The sequence below is a fragment of the Styela clava genome, chromosome 6 (genome assembly GCF_964204865.1).
Source record: "Styela clava chromosome 6, kaStyClav1.hap1.2, whole genome shotgun sequence".
Classification (NCBI taxonomy): domain Eukaryota; kingdom Metazoa; phylum Chordata; class Ascidiacea; order Stolidobranchia; family Styelidae; genus Styela; species Styela clava.
In genome coordinates, this window is record NC_135255.1 from 17,908,701 (window position 1) to 17,936,498 (window position 27,798).

General features: G+C 33.2%; 1 protein-coding gene across 1 annotated transcript; it reads right to left on the reverse strand.

Annotated features, from left to right (window-relative positions):
* Positions 1-32: 32 nt before the first annotated feature.
* On the reverse strand, positions 33-26,750 carry LOC120331832 (uncharacterized). Its single transcript, XM_078114091.1, has 15 exons — positions 25,208-26,750; positions 24,033-24,349; positions 20,475-20,645; positions 13,799-13,966; positions 13,082-13,184; positions 12,633-12,708; positions 10,154-10,215; positions 9,042-9,310; positions 6,718-6,876; positions 6,022-6,201; positions 5,672-5,839; positions 5,108-5,278; positions 4,824-4,991; positions 4,186-4,365; positions 33-3,891 (listed from the first exon to the last, which is right to left on the reverse strand). Exons 1-15 carry the CDS (start codon positions 26,553-26,555, stop codon positions 3,808-3,810), a joined length of 3,624 nt encoding a protein of 1,207 aa, XP_077970217.1. The 5' UTR covers positions 26,556-26,750; the 3' UTR covers positions 33-3,807.
* Positions 26,751-27,798: the final 1,048 nt, after the last annotated feature.

Sequence of the window (27,798 nt, forward strand, 5' to 3'; positions counted from 1 at the left end):
CTTTACAAATTAATTTCAGCAAGATGGCCAATTTCTGAAAAAAAATTATCAAGAAAAATCAAGAAGGATTAGATGGAATTAAATGTAAATAATCATGAATACCAAAATATAAGGCAATCTAACAAATATACAATGCAAATGTTCAAAATTATAAAACTGAAGTTTGAATATAGAGTTAGTAACAGAACATGCATCTCATTTTCTCAGTAATACACAGTTCAAAATTGTCGCAAGGACGATTATGTCCAAAATACATTATGACTATAAAATGTAAAAAGATACAAGGTATGAAGTCAACGCACAGGTACCACATAATAATAATTTTTGATTCGAGTTGTTTCATCAAAAACATAAATTAGTTAAATGAAACGCAAAGTACATGAAGAAGGTGGCATTTTTGAAGAAAAATGGGAGCAATATTTCTGCAATTCTCAAAATTCTTAAGCACATTATTTAATTTGTCACATTTCCATCAATCAGTACTATGAAAGGGTACAATATAAGTAGACATTACCAGAATAGTCAGCAGTCAATGTGACAAATTTAAAGATCAACTTTGAACAGAAAATTTTTATGTGTTGTATATTATTATAATTATACAACTACCTAGTTTCTAAAAAGCAATATCAATCATAACTCAAGCGTTCCTATGCCACGTAATGGTAGAAAATGTCTGGTCCGAAAAGTCAGTTATTTATTTGTTTACTGATCTATACATGAAACAATAAAACGTAATATTTTTGCATTACTGAAATTAATCGAACATTCTCAACGATCCAGATTAACCGATGTTCATGTGACCTCGTTATTTAGAGTTGGTTCTGTAAAATCATTTCAGCCTGATATTAGTAAGCTGGTGGCACAAAAGAGATGCCAAACGTCAGGACATATGTATCGAAAAAAAAAATTAAGTGTCTTCTGTAGTATTTTTGTAAATTGTAGGTATATATATTTAGATTAATACCTTTTTAGTGTATGTATTATTCTTCCCTTATCAAAAATGTTTTGGATAGTTGTACATAAAAATTTATGTATTTTTGTAATGAATACAGTAAATTGCAATAATACTGAAAGGAAAATATAAATATGTAATGCCATTTGAAATTTAGGAAAACAACAAAACTTCATTCGGCTGTTTAATTGCATCAGAAATTATTATTTATAATATATGTCACAAACTACATCCATCTAAATATATGCTTCAAGTAGACATAATCAAAATGTATCAAGAACTGTTTGCGGCCCTTTGCACAATTCCCAAAATGCAATGCGGCCCTCGAAAGTCCACGAGCTCGACACCCCTGTAATAGACCATAAAACTTTCAGTATTACACAGCAGGGTGGTATTGTTTAGTGTTTTTGATATTCCAGAGATATCTTCCTTGCATTCTATGTAAGAAATCTTAAAATTAACTCATTTTAAATAACTTTTAGCCTACAATGACCTAACTTGATAAAAAAAAAATTAATTTTTCAAATTTCCACGTTGATATCCTGTATAGTCCCCCTAATGTGGTAACCATCATTCACTCATTGTACTGTCATTGGTAATGGAGGTTTACAAACCAATTATGTCGCAATAGTGGGTGAAAATGCAGATTTTAATTGTAAAATTGACATCAATGTTAGGCAGGCTCCTCTCATTCGACATTGCCTTTAATGCTGGATTTTTTTTTTGTATTTAGGGGCTGGGCTGTTGTAAGGTAAAATTGTGTGACTCTACTACCCTACTAGATGGCGAATTCCAATGCTCTCAGGCTAAAAGGATCAAATAGATCTGAATTTTTCGGCGGACTCAGCCAAATACTGATGTCAAGGTTGCATTAAAAATTTTTCCTTTTTTACACACTATAGCGTCATAATTTGATTGCAAACGTTCTAACCAATTACAGTACAATGGGGGGTACTACATTTTGGGTCTATTTAGTTGCAAAAACTCAAAATGTGTTTGTATTAATTTTTTTGTAATGTAAGAAATTGTAAGAAGTTCACCAATTCACCTCATTTTCACAAAACCAAAACTTAAAAAAGGTAATTTGCTCAATGTTCATGTCAAAAGCGAACAGGAAATCTAGGAAAAAAGCCGGAAACAAAGAAAGTTAATATCATATCGAAACTCGGCGACCGATGTCCCGCTGAGAACGTCGTCGTGAAAGTGATTTTGCGCATTTTGCCACGCAAAACGTTTCGAACGTATGTATCAACATCTTCCTGACGTTAGTCACGTGATCGGCTTTTGCGTAGCTGCGTAATCAGTGTGTCATGGTCGCTTATCGAAGTTGTTCACCCGGCACACTGATACACAATTGGATATTTGAATACAAAATTGGTTATACGGCAGCCACAATACTAATTCGAATATCAACAAAAAGCTTATAAAGAACTCCTTATGAACATCAATTATTGACAGAATATTTTGTACCAAAATAACAAAATTTGGAGCCATAACTCACTTACATGTTGAAAAATCACTGTTAGATTAGAGTCAATTTTATTAATTTTGACAAAATGTATTTCGAAATGGAAAATGCATTCTGAATGCACGATGAAATTCCTTCCGATTGAAACGTCACACAACGTGCTACCTATAATTGGTAAAAAGTTATAAGCGTTCCAAATAGCCAGTATTTAGACTTATTTTATTGTTCCACCAATACGACGCCGCGGACCTTCAGGGTGAGCGAGTAACTTCGCTCAGAGTCGTCAGAGTTCAAAGAGTTAATTGGTTTCCCGATATTTCTCTTGCCTTCATTTTGTGATAAACATGTCATTCCTGATGCCCAGTGGCACGTGATTAGCCATTTCATGCATGGTCATCATAACTTAAAAGTTATTATCGGTGATGACGTTTTTTAGAGAGAACAAGGAGAAAAAGGCAAATCTAGAAAACGATAATTCTATAAATAGGATCGATTTAAAGCAACAGTTTTATCTATATTAATGGTTGTTACCATTTTGCAGAGAATTACACACACAAAAAAAAAGACTAGTGATAATAGGATTATAATAGCATCTACGGGCTTTACATATCCTATTAAAACTGAATCCATTAGAATTGAGATTGCAATTTTTGAATTGTGCAATTTTTACTCTCAACACTCGAAACCCGATTTCTGGAGTCCTCCAATTTTTTTGACTAGTTCATATAAGTGTGTGATTCCCTTTCGTAAATCTGAAACATTGTAATGCAAAATACCAGCAGTAAGTCACATGTAACTGCACATACGTTACCACAACATCGAAGGGCAGGCGTTTATTGTATAATAGAGACAGATTTAGGATTGCGCAATATTATTCGGTTCGATTCGGCAAAAATATTCGATTCGAATCAAAAAATTATTCGATTTTGGACAACACTTATAATGAGCATACTGAAATAGATATAAACAACTATGCTATCTAAGGATTGATACTTACATTAACAGTAAAAATATATTTACAATCACTGGGAGAAAAATATCGTAAACAATTACAAATGAAACCAAGTTGAAAATGTAAATCTGAACAGATGGAAATGATTAAAATTCCAACTCCCTCTCAATACCAAAAATTATAATCAACAAATTGTTATTAAATTACTACATTATAATAATTCTTTTCTATGTTTCAACATACGAAAGAAATAATCTACCACAAATATTTTCAAATTTCAATTTTTCAATAATATGTTCTTGGTCAGATGAAACAAAAGAATGATAAATATTGCAAGTTGCAAAAAAATGTTTCAAAGTTGCTCAAATTAAAATGAGAAATGCATGCTGAATGACTGAATCCTCCCCTTACTTTCTTGCAAATAAATCATTCTAATCACGTAGTAGTAGTAGTAGTAGGTTGTGCTCTTCTATTCTTAGGTTCCAAAATATCGCCATTCCCTAGTATAACTTTTGTTTTCTTAAAAAAGAAAAATATAATATGACAGTGTGGCCAGAAGGAAGTTATGAGGTCGCTGCACTTCTATTATAATATAAACTGTCATAGTTACTTAAATTAGGTAATCTGTAACACATCTGATACGATTGGCTGTGTAGGACATAAGATATATATTAGATTGCTTTTTATTGTCACTAATCTTAGCACAAACATGATTCCAAAGTGCATTTTTGGTAATATTACTTCTTTGTTGGCTGAGACTTTCGTAAGCTTTTTTCAACACTTTTTAAATTACTACAGTGCTTCAAAAGTTACCTTTTTTTCTGAAAGTTCTTCCAATCCATGTTGCAAAATCCTTCTGACTTGAGGTTTAATGGATGTGATTTTGAAAATCAGCTCTTTTGAGACATTTCGTAGAAGTTCACAGACAGCTTCAGCGTGACGTCGTGTTGCAATGAAAGTTGGATTATTTTCACTTATATTCAGTGTCTCAATCTAAAAATAGATTATGGTAATTGTTATAATTTGGATGTTGATATTATTAATATAACAATTTTTTTTATCAAACAGAATAATAAGAATGTGAAGCAGTTGAGTCGACGGAGGAGGATACAACAAGTCACCTGATGACGACTAAATGTCCAGTACTTGTACTTCCCAGATTATTCTACTTTATCTTTCCAATGTGTATTTTTCAGTTTTGCTGATGAATTGGAATGTAATCTAACTTTATATCTACTCCATTCGACCCCTAATCATGTTTTTATTTATTCTATCTCAGCAACATATTCCTGGTTATCAGTGCTAGGCTTCCAACTATGTTTTTAACAGCACAATGTGTCATTTGTCGAACTATTAAAGAATTTTGAAATGAAATCTGAATGAGTTTGATTATTGGTCATATCAAAACTATCTATTATTCTGTTTTCCAGTTTTAAGTTTTACTATCCAACCTGGATATTCTTTTCTCTCAATATTGAGCTAAATTCATGAATATTTCCTGCAGAAAGCATGCATTTGCTCAAATTCACTTTCTTCATGCAACAACTTTCCAGCAGACGAGCTACTTCAACAATTCCGTTTTCAAGCTTAGGATTTCGTGATATATTCAATACTTCAACCTACAACAAAATGTTCAATCAGAATAATCTTCTATTTAACAGAATTTTGAGAATGGGATTATGTGGCCTAAACATGTGTTAACTTCATTACATGCACTCTATGTATAATTACTTACCATAAATTTCTCCTTCTCAATTGATAATCTGAATGCTTCCAGGAGTTTCTTATTTAATGCACAACCTGCAATGTTCAGATTTTCAACTTTAAAGTTGATCACTGTTCTACCAAGTTCGGCCATTCCTTCAGAACCAAGAGTTATATTGTAGCTGACGTCAAGTTTTGATATCTGTAATCAAGATGAAAATTTTTCCTGATTTCAATAGTCCATATTCTCTGCAACATTATTTTTAAAAATACTATAAAGCTCAGATGTAAATATTGATTATCGGTATTTTATCCATGCTACTTCAAACTTGAGTGAAATCAAAATATAGGATGTCAAGATTTCAGATGGTTTAAAATGAAATTCTAAACTGACAAAGGTTATAAAGTTATATGAGTAAAATCAATAATTAAGAAGGATCAAATAATATATTGATCCACTAATTCCAACAGTAGCTGTAAAAATTCACCAAATCAAATAGGAATCAATTTGGAAGTTTCCACACGAATTATTCTTATTCAACCCAACATAGCTGAAAAGGTAAAAAAATTATTTATTTTAAATTCAACAATATACTTTTGTATTGCTTTTGCATGAACTTCGCAAGCCTTTCAATTTTGCTTCATCCAATTCACAGCATCTCACATGTAAAATCCGCAACTCAGAATTTGCAGACATTTGTCCAATAATCTTGAATCCTTCATGCGTGATCTTGGTGTTCCCGCTTACATCTAGAGTTGATATCTAAAATAATCAATATGCAGTTAAAAAACTAAGTCTTACTTTAATAGACATCATCAATACTTCGTGGTCGATATTTTTCAATTATTTAATTCAACATATTTCATATCTCAAATGATAAGATGGGTCATAGGGGCGAAAGTAGTCTGAAATAATCTGTTAATCTAATCAATCTAATAGCTCACCTGTTTATGCTTCAAAGAACCAAACAAATTCGAAAGCTTGTCATCAGTTAAATCACAATCGAACAAATTGATTGTTTTCACAGGTAATATGTGAAGGATTTCACCAAACTTGCAAAAGCCTCCCAGTCCCATCTTGGTGTTGTGACTCACAGACAATACACTAAGTGAATATTCTGAATTCTGAACAATATCAAAAGAATCGAGTTAGTTTTCTAGATTCATATCAAACTAAACTCTGGGATTGTTAACCAATAGCGACTTAGATACTGATTAGTGACTTGAACCTAAATATGTTGACATTGCATATTAAAATAAACATTAAAACCCCCTGAACTCATCACCAATGGTTTAAAAAATTGGGTATGCTATATGACAAGTAGGAATATCCCAGTCTTTAGCAAATCTATTTGCCTAAATAGATTGCCTTCAGTTATCGAAATTAAACAAATAAATTGGATCCAAACATATTCCTATTTCCAGATAAAACACATATATGTGTATTAGGCATGTCAGAGTTCAATATTCGAGAGTGACCTGAGCAAATCTAGAATAATTGTATTGTTTATATTTTTACCAAGGCTCTGATTGGTACAATATCTGTTTGTATTTTATTTTCAACCATTTTTGGGACTGATTAACTTTTTGTCTCTCAAATAATATTTATTCCAGAGTACAAAGTTTTATTTATATATCTACCAGGTCTTTAATATCTTCAAGTAACTGATACACATCTTCATCTCCAAGCTCAACTGCCTGAATCTTCAGTGATTCTGTTTCAGATTTTGCCAAAAGCTTCAGCAAGGATTTAGAGTAAATTTTCAGGTTTTTCATTTCCCAAATACTTATTTTTGCAATCTGAAATATGATATTTGACTTTTTAACTGTAATCCAAATAGCTTTACTGATATGTATGAGAAACATAGCTTTGAATCAGTAATTTATTTTTCCACCAATGCTGAAAATATGTGAGGTACATTATACAGAATAGAATAAAAGAACAATAGAATATAGCAAAAAAACAGTACTGGTTATCGAGCAGCGACCCAGAGGAAGAGCATGTATGGATAGAATGTTAAATTCACTTATTTGGTAAAAAGAGGTCATGAAGCATGAACCTGGTACTGTGTCTTGGTGCTTGAATGAACTATTAAATTCACTTATTTGGTAAAAAGAGGTCATGAAGCATGAACCTGGTACTGTGTCTTGGTGCTTGAGTCAAAGCTGAAAACCGTAAAGGTGTGGAATGTATGAAAATTAATATTTCTATTCAATCGATTGTACAGTCATTAAACAAATTGCAGGTAATAATAAATACTACAGTATATACAGTATATATACAGATACTCTCAAAATGGTGTTATATCCATACACATGCAACTGGTACCAAATAGGGAAGGTATAGAATGAAATTTAAGCTAATCACAAAAAAATATGGATATTTATTCCAGGTACTAAAGACCCAACAGTCTAGTCAAATGTTGAGCTGACAATGGCAAGAAAACAAGACTCTGACACAATATCAACTGGAAGATGTGACAGCAGCGGATTGATAAGAAAAGATCATGAGTTTTTTTATATTTAGCTTTGAACATTTCGTAAGTGGTATCACGCATGGTTTGGGCAATGCTATTCCAAGTTACTACACATTTGTATTTCAAGGAGTTTTGAGATTTACTTGAGAGAAAACGAGGTACAAAGAAATTTGACATTGCGGAAGAGCGAGTATGATGTTCGTGGGATATTGAAGGGATCAACATATCAGTGTTCAACAAACCATAATAAATCGTAGAAACATGTTTTTTTTTACCTTGCAGAGCTTCACAGCAGTGACGCAGCTGGGTTTCAGGGTCCAAACCTCATTTTTAACATTTTTGAAGAATAAACAATTCCTAATAATGCGATTGAGTGATTAAATTTTGTTAAAATCTCCAATTTTTTAGATTGAAAAGTGGTTATATAAATTACTAAAAATAACATCATAACTAAAAACACCATCAGATTTGTTTTAGAAACTATTTCAGAAATTGTAAATCAGGAAAATTTTTGTGGTTACACAATATGATTGGTTGGCTTTAAAAACCAAAAACCTGGTACCATTCCTAAAAAGGAAACACAATCAACTGTGAGCGCGGTGTACCTTTTTTTCATCCAATATCTAACTAACTAATGCTGGTACCTGGTGCGAATTTTTTTCAGATTATATATAAGTTAGTTAAGTATATTCTATGAATTTTTTATTTTACTAAAATAAATGTGGATTGCTGTGGTTATTTGAAGCAGTAATTTAGTTGTAGTAAAGTTAATGTAATTGCAGGTTACGTTGAACAATTTAAATTTTAAAGATGTTTTTAAAGAAATTTTACATTTGCCTGTACTGGTATGGATTGATGACTTTGCGCAAACAAATAATCATTGTTCATTAATAATCTTTAAACAATTGACGTAATAGTGGTGAGTGTTTCAGATGCCTTTCTGTGGGAATTATGATTTTTTAATTTTAATATATTAATATACTTTCCTCACATTTTTTGTCTGCCCTGTGATAGTGGTGCTACATTTTGTTGTAAGTCAGAGCACAATTAAATTAATACAGAAATACATTTTAATTTTTGTAGTTGTGATGGGCTGAATATTTTACACAACAGAAAAATCCTTATACTGAAAAAATCGGCTCATTCTACGAATGTGTTGGCATTGCATGGGAATTTTCAATTTTGAATCTCCTCCCAACATATTGAAAATCCTGCACCTGCTTGACAGTCTTGGATCTCATGGAGAATATTTATGTGAAAAAAGAATGCTGACCTTCTCGTCATTGCGGAGGGGTCAACATTCACTGGTTTTCCCCTTCATCTTTCAAGTTATTCATGTAGGACAACTAACTCCTTAGCAATTTCAATATAAACCTAGACTGATGTGTATTTTATGCTTGGTTTGCCATATGAGTAACGTGTTTTATCAACTTTCCTCTCATCCAGTAGGATAAATATAAAGACAATATAGTAACCTAATCTACATACCTTGCAGTTTGTCCTTCCCAATTTTTCAAAAAAATTGTTGAGATATTCAGATGTTCCACAATTCTGTACGTTCAGCATTTCAAGTTTATCTAATTTTGAGATTGTGGTGAGAAAGACCTTGATATTCACATCATTCAAGTTGTAATGATTTATTGAGATATCTTTTATGGCCTCACAAATCACCTCTTTTTTATCTTCTCGATGCTTGTAAAGTACCTCAACAAGGTCGTATGTGACTCTTGCATCATGAAGATCACTTTTGAGAAGACCTAAGGTGGATGAAAATAGCTTATAGAAGCTAATATGCTACTATCATTATACATTATATGATACTATCATTATATAACTAAGATAGCGAAAATCTACCGTTTTTGTTACATTTATGAGAATATGGCAGGACCAAAAACCCTGACCTAATTACAGGGCCGGCAAATAAGGCTTGAGTCAAAGGGCCATTAGAGCCATAGTGGACTGGACATTTATTGTTGAACTATCATACTTCTTAGGTTGGTATTTGAATATTGAAAACTTCATGTTACAGACTTTCCCTAGCTTAAAATTCTTATTTATAATTTTTATTTTTTAATTAGACTAAATATTCTTGTTCCAAATATTCACCAACAAAAGTAAAAAAAATGAATTTACAAATGTAATGTAACCTCTAACTCAGCAGAAGGCTATGTGTCCAACTGGAATGATTGGGATATTTCCAAGAACTTCTACGTACCTACATAGCAAAGGGGCTTGTGTACAGTATTTTTTAGAATCATAGGTAGGGTTGTTCAAGCGAACCGAATATTCGAAATCGAATCGAATCAAAAGAATATTCGATTTTGACAACCCGAATCATAGGTATCATTATCATGCTTTTACATTTTCATGAATTAAAAATGCATTTTTCACAGAAGTATAGGAAACGAATGACAAACAAAATAATATATTTCAGGTTTCACATGTTTGTTAATTATCTTCAATTATAATCATGTTCATGCAAAACGCCAATCTGCTTAAATTTGTACTGAAGAAAACATAGGATATGTCACGAACATAAATACATTTATGAACCATACTAATCATATTATTGTAAGTTTCAAAACATTTGACAGACTTACCATATGAACTTAGTTCATTTACGGGCTGAATTTCTTCTACTTCAATTCTCGGGATTTTGCTTCTGAAAACAAATTTTCTGTAGATTAGTACATTAGAAAAAAAGTACATTCTATTAGTCGGATTTTATTTTGATAGAACAGAACTATATACGGTAATATAATTTCAAATTGGTTAAACATTGATTGAGAAACCCGACTTGTTGACTCGTTAGTCCATCATGACATTATATTGACATCCAGCAGGAGTTTATAAGCAGATTAATCAAGCAATGTTTCGAAAACAAGATATTTTTTACAGTCGTAATGAGGTTCAGTTTATCATTTTAGTTAAATAATCTCGGATCCTAGTCTTTGAATGCGCTGAAGATTCAATCTTACTTCTATATCAATTTGGTGGACATGAAAATTATACACAGCTTCTATCTAGTATGAGGAGATTTTAGCCAGAAAGCAAATTCTGGCTAAAATCTTCCCATAATAGATAATATAGGAAAATAAAAATTTGGAATTGTCCATCATGCTACGATATTGAAATCTACTCGGGAGAGATTAGGAGTAGATTAACCGAGCAGTGCTTCATATACAAGATAGTTTTACAGCCATCAAGGTTCAAGCTATAATTTTTGTTCAAGAATCTCAGATCCTACTTCTGTATTTGTGCAACTGCTTTTGGCTTTTCTGGTGAAAATGTCACAATGATAAAAAATAAAATACTACCAATGTATTTTAACAATGACGAGTGTACATTTACACATTGGTCTGAACAAGATTATGAATAAATCTATGCTTTGTTCTCTCTGCTCTGAAAATCATTTCTCATCTTTTGCAAGTTAGACAATAATGATGATTTATTGGGTTATTATTTTTGTCATGCAAATGTGAATTTCCTTTAATTTTTTGTGGCCTCATTTGAACTTGACCCTTGACCCAGCATGTTATAATATATTTAAGAAATTTCAAGTGAAAAAAAATCTGGTCCCGCAAAATAGTAGCCTTGTGTGCGTATATGTAGTTGCTTATTTAAAGTGGGAAAATGGGAGTATGTCTCGTAAAATTAATTACACTATATGAACCAAATGCTGTTGCAAATTTTTCAGTAATTAAATATTCTCATAATCAATGTAGTATTGTGATCCCAGTTTTGAGTCTCACTGACTCTGTGGATAAAATCATCATCACAATCGAGATATCAAGTTTGTAATATTACAAGAAACAGCTCTCATTGCTATTAATTCACAAAATTACTGATATGTAAATGGTAAGCAGACTTCAGACTTTGAAATCATGCCATTAATTCTGAGCTCAATGAATAAGAATAAATAAAAATAATGTTGTTTGCTTTGTGAAAATTTTGGGATTTAGGCAAGCATTAGTATTTAGGGTTTATTATGGGATTTTTTTTATACAAAAACTCCATACTCCTTTCACTTAAGACCAGGATCCAAACAACCAGTGCTGGTTATACAGCTACTTTATTTCAGAAGTATAATTATCATTTTTTTAACTCTAGATGCAAACTAATTTTTTGCAACCCTCAAACGACCTGACTTTGAATGCATAAAATAAAAATTGATCTTAGATGTATTATGGTCTACACACGGATTTAGGTAGTAACATGTGCTGCTGTATGGCGCTTGTTTTGTTGTTAAGTAACCTTGGTTGTATGTAGGTAATATCTCATCGTGGGTTGTAGTTATAAGTCAAGTTAATTTTGATTTTCAAATTTAAAATTGTCTGGGAAACGAAGGGGAATTTGCGACGAAGGTTGAACAATCCAAAGTGCTTGGACGGAAAAACATTTTTCCTTTATGCGCGTTTCAAAATCAGCTTGCTCGATATCCCAAGTCAGCATCACAGTTATTAAGGGTCATCACGAAATGTGTCATTGCAAATATGAAATTCGACCCAGAGGCTGTGCTACTGATCATCTGTGCAACAGTGCAATGTGCACGTTCGGAAGCACATAATGATGTGAGCATCTTTATCTATAATGCATTACACCTAAAATAAATTTCAAACTCGATTGTCAGATTGTCATTTGGACGATGACCGCGGTGCAACAAAGTTGCCATTTGATTTTAGCGCTTTGGCCTTGACACAGAAACAACATTATCCATCACATTTATAATAAGTAAATAAAAACAATGTATTGTTTGGTAATATAATATGAAGGGCCACATATACATCTTATTGTGGCAGGATTGTAACGCGGCAATAGTAGGTGCGGATGCAACATAATATGGATATAATGTGATGATTGTTCAAAGGCCGAAATATTGTGGCCTGCACGCTACCGGGAATGTGTATATTAGGCCCGCAAGTACATGAAGTTTGCAGAACACTGCCCTAGGTGATGTGGTGGACATAAAATTTTAACTAGATACTTTTAACGTGGAAAGTCAACGTCGTTTTACCTCCAGGTCCATTTTGAATTGACAATTAGTAAATTTAATAAAGTTACACTACTGTTGTATCCAACCTTGGACTTCCAACTTTATCCAAAGTCTCCATATTTTCTACAGTATTCTTAAAACTGCCATGTGGTGATGTGGGCCCTTAGAAAAAAGAATATACAATTATTAAAATGCTAGTATTAAAGACGCCAATGTCTGCATAATAAGTGGTGCAGCCAGGGGGTATGTAATCATTAAAATCGTCTCACATCAATCTGTAGATTGCCGATTTTAAACCCTCTTTTTAAATTCCTAGCTGAGGCCCTGGGTATAATATGTGGGCTGTGGCAAGATGTTGTGACATGAGAAATGAATTCAAGTACCTACACAGTGAATTTTATGAACAAAGCTCAACCATTTTCAAGATAAGAAATTAGAATGGCGAGAAAAATTGTGACAAAATTATGTTGTTTTGATTGTAATTTATCTATCAGTGTACCTTTATATTTATATTTGTGAAATATCCATGACTCACCAAAGTCTGTTTCTGGGATTTGTTTAGAATTGACTTCAGTCGTTGAATATGCTGTTTTCTTTTGACTTTTGAGTATTTTTTCATTCAGACAAATTCTTAGTTCCTGTGATGCATCAAATATGTCACATGAATTTTTCACAAACAATAAATGTTCCATGTTGGTATCGAATGAATTTTCATACTTAAATACATACTAGATAAAATTGCAGATGATTCTTAGTATTTTTCAATTTATTAAAAAGCTTTTATCAATTCACAAACTTTGTGATATCTTTGGCAACACAAAAAAAACTAACAGTTGGCACATTTTGAAATTTATTCCATATAAATAATTACTGTGACATATTAGTAAATTCAATTAACTTCAAAATTTAGACTCTTGCTTTTTGAAACGGGAACAAAATGAGTCTTGAAAGAAAATTATTTTAGTATCGTGAAATTTCTGTTATAAGTTTAATTTCTTTTAAAAATTGAAATTATTCATTAATGCAGTAAAGCATGATGAGCAATATATTTTAAAAAATGAATATAATACGTTCTGTATATTTAAAAATAGATGAACAATATAGTATATATTAATGTGTAACACAACGAATTGACCACGATAACATTATATTTTAACAATTTAGAATTTTATTTCAGATTCCATAAGAATCACTGATATTACTTTACTTGCCCGTATTTTATAATTTGTTTATACCAGAAACAATTTCAAACCTCAGATCCAATTTCATTCAATTGATTCTGTAATATTTCTTCTTCCTCCTCTCTAATTTTCCATCCTTGCAACCACAACTTCTTTGTTACATTAGGAAGCAGATTTGCAACTGCGACAATATCTTCATGGTGTGCAATATGATCTTCATACAGATTCAACTGATCAATCTGTTGAAATAAATAAATAGCAATACAAATCAGAGTTTGCCCAACCTAACATTATTCAAATTATGAAGAAATTTTTTATCTCAACCCTTGTGTATTTTGATATTTGACACCTTGTTCATTCTAAACCACAAATGAACCGAAACTTGTTTAATATTTAAAATTTTGCGATAAATATTAAAATATTGTATAACTCTCCCACATATCACCATGATTGTAAACAGCAAATTATAATTTTAATAGAACTATATGTATGATATTTTAATATTTTCACAGAATAATAATGGATTTAAATAAAAAAAGAAAAACGATGAAATGACACAGTATTTCAAATTAGAATATGATATTTGAATAAATCACCAAAACTATAGCAAGAATTCATCTAAACCAGTGATTCTCAAACTTTCCTGCGGCTCTTGTTAATGCTTTAAAAATTAAAATTCATTGAAAACTAACCATTGACTTGAAAATGCGTAAGTCTATTAGTTAGTCGAATGGATTCCCCGTGTTTATTTGCGTAGCGTTGACTAATCTACAAGATGCAATAGTGACACAACAGTAAGCGTTTTCGCGGCCACTTGGACACTTTTCACTTAGAAAGATTTTAGACATGGCTGTAATCATTGGCTTGCGTTCGTAGATTTTCAGTTTTTGTCGCATTTCCGAATATTATGTATAAATAAAATAACTCAATGATTATTTTAATTTCTAGAGCATTTTAATTTTGTTCCAGTAATCGAAAATATTCCCGAAATATCTGGCGATCATCTCAAGCAGCTACTGCACCTTGCATCCTCCACGATTACGACCCGCTTTGACGAACTTTTTAGGAATCGAAGCCAAATTAAATGACTGTTCGTCTAGGGTGGACAAAATCGAATCTTTTTTTCAATGGAATAATTTGGATATTTTTAACGAATACCAAATAGTCGAAAAATGAATATTTTTTATACATAACAGAGATCCAAAACGTCGAAAGTCGATACTCCATTTAGAAATTAATAGAAACATTAAAAAGTCGCCAATAAAGCGTTTTTTACTGGTTAATGGTTAATTTCATCATAATCGCTGATTGTCTTTGTCACCGCGATCGTCTCGGCGGCGATATCCTAAAGTTGATATATTTATTACCGCCCTTTCTCGTTTTTTGCAAGAATAAGGAGTCGCCTGATATCGAAGTTTCATATTTCTAGTATACCCTTGCGTTCACATCAGCGACAGCTGTTGAATACATTAATGGCTGATTTCAAAGCCAAATTAACTTTATTTTGAATTTTATCATCTGCCTTGGATTTGATCTTCCTTTTCATCGATTGTAAATTAACCGTGCCTGTTTGAAGTGAACGGTAACCGAGATGCAGATATTTAATAAAATGATAATTGAGTTTCTCATGCTTTCTATGGTGTTCGTGTTATTTTAGTATTAGATAGATAAACCTAGCAAATTTACGATTGTGTGAATCCTGAATGTTGATTTAAAATAGCGATTAAATAAACTGAAAATAAAGGAACTTCTATACCTTTGTGCCTAATATCGGGTCCAGACGCCAATTATAACTAATTCATTCAAGTTTTAACGTTTTTAGTTAACAAAACAACACCCCGATAGTTATTATAGCTAAAATACTTACTGAGTAATGCTCAATTTTCTTTACGGAATTTGCAATTTCAGCACTTCACTTAATGATTTTGATTATGTCATGCCTTAAGGCTAAATTATTACTGCCCAAATGCTTCAAAATTTGACAATTGTAATCATTTTTGATGATAATAGACGCAACAATTCGTGAACGAGTCAGTATGCATTGTTTTAACGAAATTCACGATTGATTTTACGTTCTACTCTTGGCTCAACGGCCATGGATGGATGGTCGTGTAAAATGTTTACATATTGGACATTACTTGGTCAAGGATGGAAGGGATCGCCGAAGAGCTGATACAAAGTGCTTTAAAGGGCATGACATTGCTTATCTGGTTACAACTTAATGAGTGTTTTTCATACAAGTAACTTATACCAAATTTTGGAAAAACTTTTGGTCATTTTTAAATACATGCTATTTATATAACTAGAGTTTTCCAACGGCCGAAAATCGCCTTTTTCACAATGAAACGCCGAAAAGTCATTTTAACATTTAATTTTAATCAACTTTATGTTCGCTAAGAAGTCAAGAAGTGACTAATGACATGTCACCAAGCATGCGGAGTTTAAAATCTGGGAAATTTATTTTAAATACCTAATCTGGTTTGACGTTTATATATTTACGGAACGGTCAGTACGTTTTTTGCAAAATATGGAATTGAAACAATACGTTAAGTGCAAAGATAAGCATATAACACCATAACGCAAAGACAACGACTTTTCAAATTTGTCGTTTCTTTCTGATAGCGATCGCCGTTGGGAAATCTCGCACAATTCAAGATTGAGTTGGAGACGCACGAGTTCGGTGTCCAAGCAGAGCGGCGCAGGTCACGTGGTACCGGATATTTGAATATTAAAATGCCATTCGAATATTTTATTATTCGAATATTTTGCCCAGCCCTAGTGGTTACGTGTGTTGTTGTTACGATGACTTGGTATTTTAAATACGCGGTTAAGGTTTGTTGCTATTTTACCTTGCGTTGTTTGTGTGCGGCTCTTCATAACTTTGAGATTTGGAATGCGGCTCTGGGACTAGTCTGAGAACCACTGCTCTAAACTGAAAGTCCAGGGCAATGTAAATAAAATACCACTTTTAATGTCTTAGTCTGTGACATTCTAATTTTAAGAAAAGTTAATTGCATTTAATGAATTGGTAGCAACTGTCATCGATTAACAAGATATTTAAATTCATATTCCACTCGATCATGTCTATTCAAATTCATACTTTGAAAGTCTTTTGTAACATTAAAATATCCTTATGCCAGAAGTTGGAAACTTTCATCATATCAGGGTCATAAAAACATCAAAATTCAACTTGTTTTGTGGCCAAATCAATTGTATTTCATAATTGATAGCATGAGTAATCAATGAGCAAAATGCTAAAATTAATATCAACTCAGCAACATAGCCAAAGTTGAAATTTCTAAAAAAGTCAAGCCGTTGTGCCAGTAAAAAACTAGCTCGATTCCAGAAGTCAAAATTCGCTCTGAATGACAATTTGAAAATTCTGTACAAAAGATTAAAAGTTAAAATTTGTCACAATGTTTGCAGTAATTATTGTCAAAAATAATTTGTGAAAATTAAATGTGGTCATGAACAAATGAAACTTTCTTTGTTAAAAATAAGTAGTATTTTAGACTATTAGTTAGTTCTAGTTCTAGAATTTTAATCAAAATAAATTGAACTGTGATTTTATCGAAGAAATTGAAAAATTGAAGCTAAATTAGTATAAATAAAAGTTCGAAGTTTAATTTCAAAATTTATATATATTTGTACTCCCAACACTGGAAATCAGCATTTTTTTATACAGACATTAAACGCGCATTTGGCTTCGAAAAGCCTGAGACAAGAATCCACTAATATCTAGTGTTATGTAAGGAACTGCAATTTTGTGAAGGATTGGAATCCTTCTGGTACGATATCACCTACCCAACTTATGACACCCTGGTTGTGATGATGGGATTGTCATTTGAACCCAAAATAGATTGGCGGTGTGGCACATCATGCAAGTATTAGGGTTACGCTTGTCACCTATGATTACCCTGAAAGGGTACGAAAGTTCGAATCTTGTTAGGATATTTATGAGTGAAAAGATTGCTGGACTCGTTGCCACCATAGGGTGGTTGACGTAACCTTTAATCGGTTTCAACTACATGAATCTGTAGCAAATAACTGGCTAACTAATCCATATCTGACACGAGCTGGCAACCGGAAGACAGGTCGTGGTGCGGGAGGTCGTGGTGCGGCATATAAAAAAGCCCTGTTATCAGCATTCTTCTCCCTTCTGGATCAATATTTAAGTACTATCTTATCCAACTGAGTCAAGTCTAATGATTTAACCACTAATTCACCGTAAATTATTGGATTATACAATAGCACATTGAGTGACATTAAGTACTTCTTGAAACCAATTTAACATTTTATGATTTGCTCTAAACTGGCTCAATTTCCCCCAATACAAGGCGAGGTCTGTGCCGAACCTTTTTCTTGATAGACCAACATAAACTAATTTTGTTCTCGACAGTCATACTGAATTTTCTACTCACAATCGTATAAGTACAGTGATTAGGTATACTCATGGTTCTCAAATGGGCATGGCGGTGCATCGTTTCAATATTGCTACGACGTTGCAAAATATATTTTTTTTTTGAAGTGTACCTGTTTTGCGATGCGTTAGAAAAAAATCTAAATATGAAATTGCACTGCAAAAAGGCTCTGCGGTTATTGTTGTAATTGTGGATGCGATGTTACTAAATGCCTTTTGGACTTATTAGATAATATGCTTTCACTGTCCAAAATCTTGCTACGAACAACACCTTGCGACATTTCTTCGCTAGTTTGTAGAACAGAATCGATATAGAAAATTAAATTCTGAAATGTAATGAGTTTTTGGATGTCCTTCAATCGACTGTAGATTATTTTTCCTTGCGTAAAAAAGTGCACTTTTTCTTCCCTTTGTGAGTCTGTAATTATGTGAAGCAGGTTTTTCTGCCTTGGCCATAGTAAAGCTTTCAATTAAATGTAGAAAAGGAAATGTGTCTGGCTTTCACAATTCAATTACAACCATCACATTAAATACAAGAGTGAGAACCACTGAAGTATACAGTAGAAACTCTACCTACAAAACTATTTCGCTCCAAAAGCCCTTTCGTAGGTAAAAAATTCAGTAAGTAGTGCCGCGTTTCAGCTGTAAATGCCCCTATCCTTCTATGCCGCCTCAGAAATCGGACATGATATTTGTAAAAAAAATTAAAACAATGATTAAAACCCGTAACAAATACTTGTTAGGATAAGAATACTACATAATAAATAGAAAAGGTACACATGGGAGGAAGAAACACCAGAGAAATACCTTAAAAAACCTAGAACGGTATGTTTGTTCGGAGGAGGTGCGAGGCGCGGAGGAGGTGCGAGGAGGCGTCAAAAATTGATAACTGATAGAAAAAACGTAAAGTACAAAAATGAGCACACGCTCATATTTACTAAATATTTTTTGACTTAAATTTTGTCACTAGTTAACCAGAAAACTTCAAATTCTGGCCAATTTTCAGGTTTTTTGATTTATGGATAGGATTTACATATTTATCCCGGGAAGAGGAAAGCCGATTAGATGACTTAACCATATGGCGAACCACGGCTTCTCGTCCAGTTACCATTCCAAGTTAGTTATGGGATTAATTAGTTAGTTGTTTTTTTGGAAGCATGTACTTCATGATGAAGAAAGCCATAACTGACCAGCGATTACGTGGACCACCCCACGGCATCGAGGAATCCAGCAATCCTCTCGTACATAATTATCTCCGCGTGAGATTCGAACCTGAGAACCCACGCAGAGTAATCAGAGATGCTGTGGCGATCGTATTTTTAATGCTTGGACCGACGAGTCACACCCCCGCCCCTTTTTGTTAGTATTTGTTTGATAAATATTGGATTTTGCCAAATTCAGTGACGTTGAGTACATTATCAAAAAATTTTACATAATAATGACTCGCTTGAAATTATCTCGACTCAACTTCGGTCAATGGTCCATGTTTACCCAAAACTAGACCAAAGTCATGCTCCCTGACATTGAACTGTTCAGAAAACCAATTCTAGTTAATCGCCTTGTGTTTTTGATCTAAAAATAATGGTGTCGCATGTTTAAAATATCAAAATTCCATGCTCACCAACAAAAACGAGGTATATTAAATTTAGCAGGCAACCTGACATAATGTCGACTTGGTCTACCGAATCTTGTTCAGAGCAATAGCAAATTGATCAAAACCTGAGAATTCATAATGAGAAATTTATAACGCTTCATTTGAGATATTAATAAACCAACTTAAAAAATCTTCAATCACCAGTTACTACCATTTCTACTACGTTTACATTTGGATCCACTCATTGATATATTTGTTAATAATTTCACTATTTATCATATTTTACCTCCTTTACAGAAGAAGGCTGACAATTGTATTTCTGTACCTCTTTTTATATGAGTAAACAAACCTGGTTATCAAGCAATGATAATCAACAGTTCCCATAGATAGTTACAAATTGAAAAGATTGGGAATTCCAGCTCCATATTACTGTTATTGTTGGTATAAAAAATACTGTAGCTAGGTTGTGAAATCATAAAATATATAACAAATTTCTAAGATCATACTCTTTCCACAAAGAGATTCTTTAAAATCTAATTGTACCACTGTTCAAGATGCCTATTTGCAAAAATTGCAAACTGAGCAGAACACTGAAAATTCAACTTTAGATTAGCCAGGGAGAGTTTTTATTTGACTCAGCATTTGACAGAAAGATATAACAATAAATTACAGATATTGCTATACAACTAACTCAAAAAAAAAAAATTAGTACAGGTTGATAATTGTAACTCACCTTTATTTTATTGCATATCAAAGATTTGAAAGCTTGTAGTTGATCTGAAGACAGGTTACAGTTTTTAAGGCCCAAGTATATAACACAGGAATGATTGGGAAGTATTTGTCCAACTGATGATAAACCTTCAACTCCCATGTTTGTGTTCCCATCAAGCAACAACTCCGAGATCTATGTCAAAACAAGTATAATCTTAGATCATGATTAGACTGTTCTAAATCTTGTTGAACAGATTTAAAAAAAATAGATTGAAAAAGAGAAAAGCCACTCGAGATTGAGTTAAAATGGTGAAATTTCAAACCTTGGTATTTCAACCTGGATTGACACATTCTCGCTTATTTTGACCTCTCACTTATTAGGAAGTCCTGAGCAAAAGATATAGAAATATTGGAATCTAGAAGTTCATTAACACAAATACCAGTGTTCTGACCATTGGATAACATAATGCTCAAGGCATAATTAGAATGTTTTGATGTTTGTCCCCCAGATCCCTCAGTGTGTGACAAAATGAATAGTCGATTTCAAGCCAAAAATACTCTGATCATTTTATTGTGTCGTAGCAGCTCAATACACATCAGTTGTCACTTGATTAGACCTTGTTCAAAGTAGAGACATTTAGAATCTAATATCAAAAATCCAGCTGTATAACATTTACTTATATTATGTAGTCAATATTTCCCCACCAAATTAAGTTTAAATTACATATTTATTATGTTTGTGAACCATTTCAAATATTTCAACATTAAAACCTATTTACACTATATAATGAAGTGAGTGATATATTTGTGTTGTTTGTACAATGACATTTTTCCTAAAATGTCACAAAAACGCTGACAAAAGTGACAACACACGTTAAAAATGATTATTATGTTAACTTTGTGGTCCATGGATATTTTCGAGGGCACCGATTTCTTTGTTTATGCCGTTACAATGGGCAATCAGCATATACACACACTGGTAAATTGAATCATATTTTAAAATTAATTCCAAATATGATAATGTTTGAAGTCCCAATGGCGTAACAATTGCAGTGAGTGCGATCGCTTGAAAGATATTCAAGCATGGTTGTAAACATTACCTTGTTTTCATGGTGTAGTTATCATTTGACAGTTTTCAGTCGTGTTCCAAAATAATATGTGTAAGTAAATCAAATAACTTGCTATAATCCAAAAAAGAATCCGTAAACGCTGCTATTGACCACGCCTATTCTATTTAATTCAAAAGTCTTGCTTCACAAGAACACATATGTATTTATGTAACATTAGACCAGGGGTTCCCAAACCAGGGATCGCGACTCCAAATTGGGTCGGAGTGATAATAGGTAGGGTCGCAAACAGGTCATGGGGTCGCTGAGTTATGGTAGAGTATGGATGTATAAAACATCTAAGATTTGACAAACCATGTTAAATTTAGCAGTTTGTACCATGGCTTACTGTAAAACAGGCCCATAGGCATCGCTCGATGCTTATGCTAAAGAAAACGTAGGTGATTATTGTGACATCACTGTTTGGTTTTAGCTAATTTTACTTTATACCATCACATGACCAATCTCAAAAGTCCAGTGGAAAAAGCTCTAAAGTTCCATGAAAAATATATATATTGACTTGGGGTCGCACTGGACACTTGAAAGTTGTCTTTGGGGTCGTCATGAAAAAAGCTTGGGAACCCCTGCTACATCCTCACCTAAAATTAGCTATCAACACCTGTATGTGGCACACGATTGAATGTTTATGTTCAGTGTTTAATTTAATGTAGGTACCTAAATTCCTCCAGCTCGCAGCCATTGTCCGTATTAAGGGTACGACTACACTACAGGCATTGGTCTGTGTGATGAAAAAAATCAAGCGTCTTGGCTTGTCTTTGATGAAACTTTTGGAAATAACTACTGATGGCGCCCCATCAATGGTTGGGAAACAACAGTTTTATTGTTCTAATAATTGTGAAAGTTTGGTGTGCGGGGTATTGCTTGTTTTTTCATCAACCTGTAGTCAGTATAGCGAAACTAGAACATAATAAAGTTGAGTGGCCCGCGTAATTATTAGTAAACTACATGTGGCCCTTGGGCCAAAAAGGTTGGACGACCATGATCTAGAGATTTCAGAAGGATCTGACTCAATTTCACTTGAACTTCGAAAATATGATTGAACGATTGATTATAAACTGGCAATATTTTCACTTTCCTAAGATAAAAATAAACCTAATTTCATGGAGCTCATATTTCAGAAACTTTTTTCAACCAGGTGGTTGATCCCGGAAACATTAAAAACTATTACGTATTTTTCGGCGAATAAGTCGCTTTTCTAGACCCAAATTTTTGGCCTGATATCAGGGGGTTCATCTTATTAGGCGAGTATGATAATTTTCATTTTTTTTTGGTGTCGCCTAATTATTAAATTTAGACCATAAAATACCTTAGGCTATAGCATCTCCTGACGCGACTATGATATATGTATAACACCGTGATCACGGTAATTTAAACATTTTAAAGTATATTAATTTCATTTTTTTTTTTACATAAATTTGACTCAGTGGAATATTATCGCTGACTTAAGGTTTTTACTACTGCGAAATACTCAAAATATTAAATGGCAGCACTGCGATAGAGCGGAATAATTTTTGCAACAACAGCTCAGATATGTTTTTAAATTGCAAAAATACGAATGAAAACAACATAATCGTACATGTTTATGTCCACGGATTGCGTTGGTAATTTGGAGCAGTGATACTATTTATATCGTCCCAATCGCAGATTAAATTGATCACAATTAAATCAATGAAGCAACACATTTCGTTTTGTGGAGATTTCCAGATGATGAATATGTATGTTTCATATATACACTTTAAATATATTTATATTTATTTATAAAAACTAAATATAATCAGGTAGTTTATCTCACATGATTATGTCCGCAGATTGCCATGTATTTTAGATTGGTAATGGTAATGTTCTTATAAGGTGGACGCAACCGCGAGTTACGTTGAACACAATTAGATTGAAATTGTACGACAGTTTGAATTCCAGTAGCTGTTATGGATTGAATATTACGCTACAAGAAAAAGTCCGCTAAAAAGCCCGCTCTGAAGCCTTTGCGTGATAATTTGAGATTCCGATGTTGATGCAATTTTACCACCCGTCTTATTGGCAGGTTACATACAAAAACCCATTTTTTCAGGCGTAAAAATGGGCCTCATCTTATTCACCGGGTACACTCATTCGCCGGGAAATACGATATATCAATTACGTTTGTGTCAAGGACCAAAAATTTCAGGTTTAAATCCAGGTCCCCCAGAACACTCTGTGTATAATATTTCAGTAAAACCTTCAAATCAAATAAATTCTGATATGTAATACATATTTATATTAGTATATGGTGAAATTCTACTATATGCCAGTAACTTTCCAAATATTAGACGCTTGCCTAGAGCCTTATTTATAGTAAAGACTTGAAAACCAATTTTAAAGAATCAAATTTACAATTCTACTATATGGTGTTTTGCACTATGTAAGTCGTCACCAAACTGCTTAAAAAAAATAAACAAATCACACCAGCTACCCACCTTCACATTTGATCCTTTCAATCCAGATGCAAGAGTTTGAAGTGAAGCTGACTTGAGATCGCAATTTCTGAAATTCATTATAAGTGATGTACAATGGGAAGCTACTGCTCCAATGACATGAACATCACTGATGGAAAGAGGATGGCCAGACATGTCAATCGTATCAAGAGATGATTTGACAATGTCACTCATCCCATCCTTGGCTTCGTTCAATGCAGCGAAAAGTTCCAAAAGATCTGATTTGTTTGATAGTTTCTTGAGTTGCAATTGCAAACTTGCCTTGAGAATATCTCGTTTTTTTTCAAGATGCTTGATTTCTAAGAAAATATAAAATCATTATCTGCAAAGCATCTACCAATGATTGAATAACAAGTTGACATTCGATAAAGGTATACATAATAATAACATTGAGCCAAAACCCATACCCTCCATCCCACCCAGAATATGATAAATTGGGTAAGCAATGCCAAATCAGGAAGATTCTGGTCTCTCCAAATGATAGAAGCTGCATACATCTAGTTTAATCTTGATGGTGGCTTATACATGGCCTCTTCAGAGTATAAGGCCTGGTAAGCTCCATATCTAAAATATTGTTAATACGGTAAGTGGAAAGTCAAATGTAGTCAGCCATAGTTAATCAATATACATGATATTGGGTGATGCTTGTAGCTCTTTGCATTAAAGTGTCAGCTATATTGTTTGGTCTAGTCTTTGATTACGCTTGTCAGTGCACTTTAGATTTTCTTGAGCTAGCTACTTTGGTATAAATCCAGAGCAAGATGTCATGTGTGAAAATACTACTTGGCTACATTTTGTTTGTTTGTTTTGCAACTTCATAGTAGCATCTTAACTCTATGGACCAGAATTACAGAATTTATGAATTAATTTTTTATATAACGCTTAGTCATGGCTTTATTCATGCTACAAGCATCTACATAATGTCTAACAATATGTATCAAGTACCGTCTTTGCAAGGAGCTGAATCATTCTGGTTCGGCATTCATCCCAAATTTATCACACGTTAGGTGAAGGAACAGACATGGAATTTTAACCCGAGATGTGTAGCCTATGATGCCAAAATAGTTGAATCTAATATCTAACATTTTTCAGATTTGAGTTTAGAAAATAAAGCGGCTCTAAGCCTAAATTTGTGACTATGTTAAACATCACCATACCTTCAAGTAAACTTGCTGCTGCTTCATAAACTTTGGGATTTAATAAAAGTCCACACATCATTTTTCTGATGAGAACGAAGTGACCGATATGAAGATCTTCATCGACGAACTTCTCGAAGGATTTTAAATCCAGTCCAAGAATATAAAAAGATGTGAGCATTTCTTGAATACTTTGATGTTGAAAGTAGAGAAGGTGGATTCCTTGAAAGAGTTTACGATATATTCCTCCAGGAGCTAGGATTGCTAAATCGGTTGCTTGTTCAGGTTTTAGATTAACTTGACGAAAATCATTTTCTGTAAATAGAACTCGACGTTCTACTGTCCCAATGTAGGATAGTTCTTTTAATTTCCCCAAAACTTCCAACATATTTTCTTGATGAGTGTGGGGTGACCGTAAGACACTTTGCATGACCACAACCATACTACCAGTCATAGTGTTTGGTTTGAACGCAGATTTGAATTTCAACGCTATCAATGTGTAAACAAGCATCACAGGTGTAGTGCACAGCACCATGAGTATTGGTGCTTGGATTTTAAGAAATTCCATTATTTTTTTGGCTTCTTCATTTCCTTCATATCCAGAAATTATTTCCTTGATTGACTCCATTGTTAATCCAGCAAGTGCAATCACCTTGTCTGGTCGAACTTCTCCCCAATAATTTCTGATAGAATGCTCACGACTAGATGTTATAATGCGAATCCCAGGAAATAACTTTCCAGTGAGAAGATTCCATATAATAACTTCAGGACATGCAGGCTCATCTAGACTGATGATTTCATAAACTCCATCAACAGTATATTGAAGAGTATCCAAGGAGTCAAGCATGAACAAGACTTCCTCTGGATGAGTTTTTGCATAGTCTACTGCTAGACTTACTTCTTCCTTTGTGAGATTGTTGAAAATTAGTTCACCTGCTGTTACTTTACTGTTGTTCATAAATTGTTTACATTCGATATATTGAATCATCTTAATAATTCCTTGGAAATATTTTCCATGCGAAACCTTTCTTGATGTTGATTTCATGAGTGTGGATTTACCACAACCTGCAGGACCCACGAAACAGATATGACCTTGTTTGAAGTTATTGAATAATTTAACAAGCTGAGTCTCTTTTCTGATTCCTCTTTCTCTCTCCTCACTCAAATATTTTTGGAACTCAGGTGACTCTGGTATATAACCATATTCACGTATTCTTCCTCCTTTATAAAAATTTACTTCTTCTAATTGAGGAGTGACGTCCACATTTAGTTTTCTCTTAAAAACTTCAAGTGGTTCAGCAAAATCATAGAAGTCAGTGCACTTGATAGTGTTCTTATTGATTTTATCTATTACTTTCTGATATGACATTATGTCTGGTATGTGATGTCATAGAGTTTCAACACCTAGTGTATCGACCATGTGGTGAAGCTTTTTTTTTTAAATATATCCATCTGATGTGATATTACTTTTATCGTAAATATCTTTAAAGTTCCGAAATATTAACTTTAACAACCCGCTCCAAATCTGAAGAGAAACATTTGTGAACAATGTGCGATGAAACAATATTAACTTTAACAACCCGCTCCGAATCTGAAGAGAAACATTTGTGAACAATGTGCGATGACACCTAAAATGGATGCCAGCAAATCTGTTATGGGTGAAATACAATATTGACTTTTGTAAACAGTTACCGGTACATTTCCCAATATCTTTGTCATATTTACAAAATTATTTCTGAATTGACATTATTGTGTTTTCTCTGATTTCAAGTATTTCAAGCAATTCATTTTATGTTGTTTTTCATGCGATACCCATTTTAAGTCTTGTGTTTCGCACAATTCTCTCTATACAAGCAGCCACTGATACGGTACCTAACAATAGGCAAAGTACTCATTTTTGGCAGGTCAGGAATGATATCAGACCTACAGAAATCACTTTATATTAAGTTTTCAAAAAACAGGAAGTGAAAGATGACTATTTTAATTAAAGTGATTACCCAATGACTGTTGGTTGACAAGTCTAATTTTTTTTTAATACTCGTCATGGTATATAGCAGTGGTTCATAACCTGTAGTACGCATACCACTAGTAGTACACTGGAGCTTTTCAAGTGTGTTGGCTAAATTATGCCAGCTTCTCTTTCTCCTCATCTTTCATACTGTATGTATTCGCTGAACGGGTTTGTAGGGACCCTACTAAAACGGTAGGTATCACAGGTATCATGGGTATCAGTCACTAGAAAGGTAGGTATAAGTAGTAGATGACTATTATGTAAATCCTTTCCTATCCTATCCTTTAAGACTAAAAAGGTAGGTATCAGTAGTAAATGACTAAAAAGGTAGGCATCAGTATTGAATAACTAAAAAGGTAGGTAGCTATCAGTAGTATTTGACTAAAAAGGTAGATATAGGTAGTAGATGACTAAAAGGGTAGGTATCAGTAGTAAATAACCAAAAAGGTAGGTATCACATGTATCATTGACTAAAAAGGTAGGTATAAGTAGTAAATGACTAAGACGGCAGACACCGATAATTCAAAAATAAAACTTGCAATGGTCAAACTAGCAATTGTGAATGTTGTTGAATATTATTTAATGCTATTGCACGGTATTA

Bases quoted from the DNA above. Each gene is read 5' to 3' on its own strand.
- LOC120331832 (XM_078114091.1), bottom strand. From the start codon at position 26,555: ATGTCATATCAGAAAGTAATAGATAAAATCAATAAGAACACTATCAAG. The intron at 24,350-25,207 runs GTATGGTGATGT...ATATTTTCTTAG, and splicing joins AGCAGCAAGTTTACTTGAAG to AAATCAAGCATCTTGAAAAA. The intron at 20,646-24,032 runs GTGGGTAGCTGG...GTTTTGACATAG, and splicing joins TGAAAGGATCAAATGTGAAG to ATCTCGGAGTTGTTGCTTGA.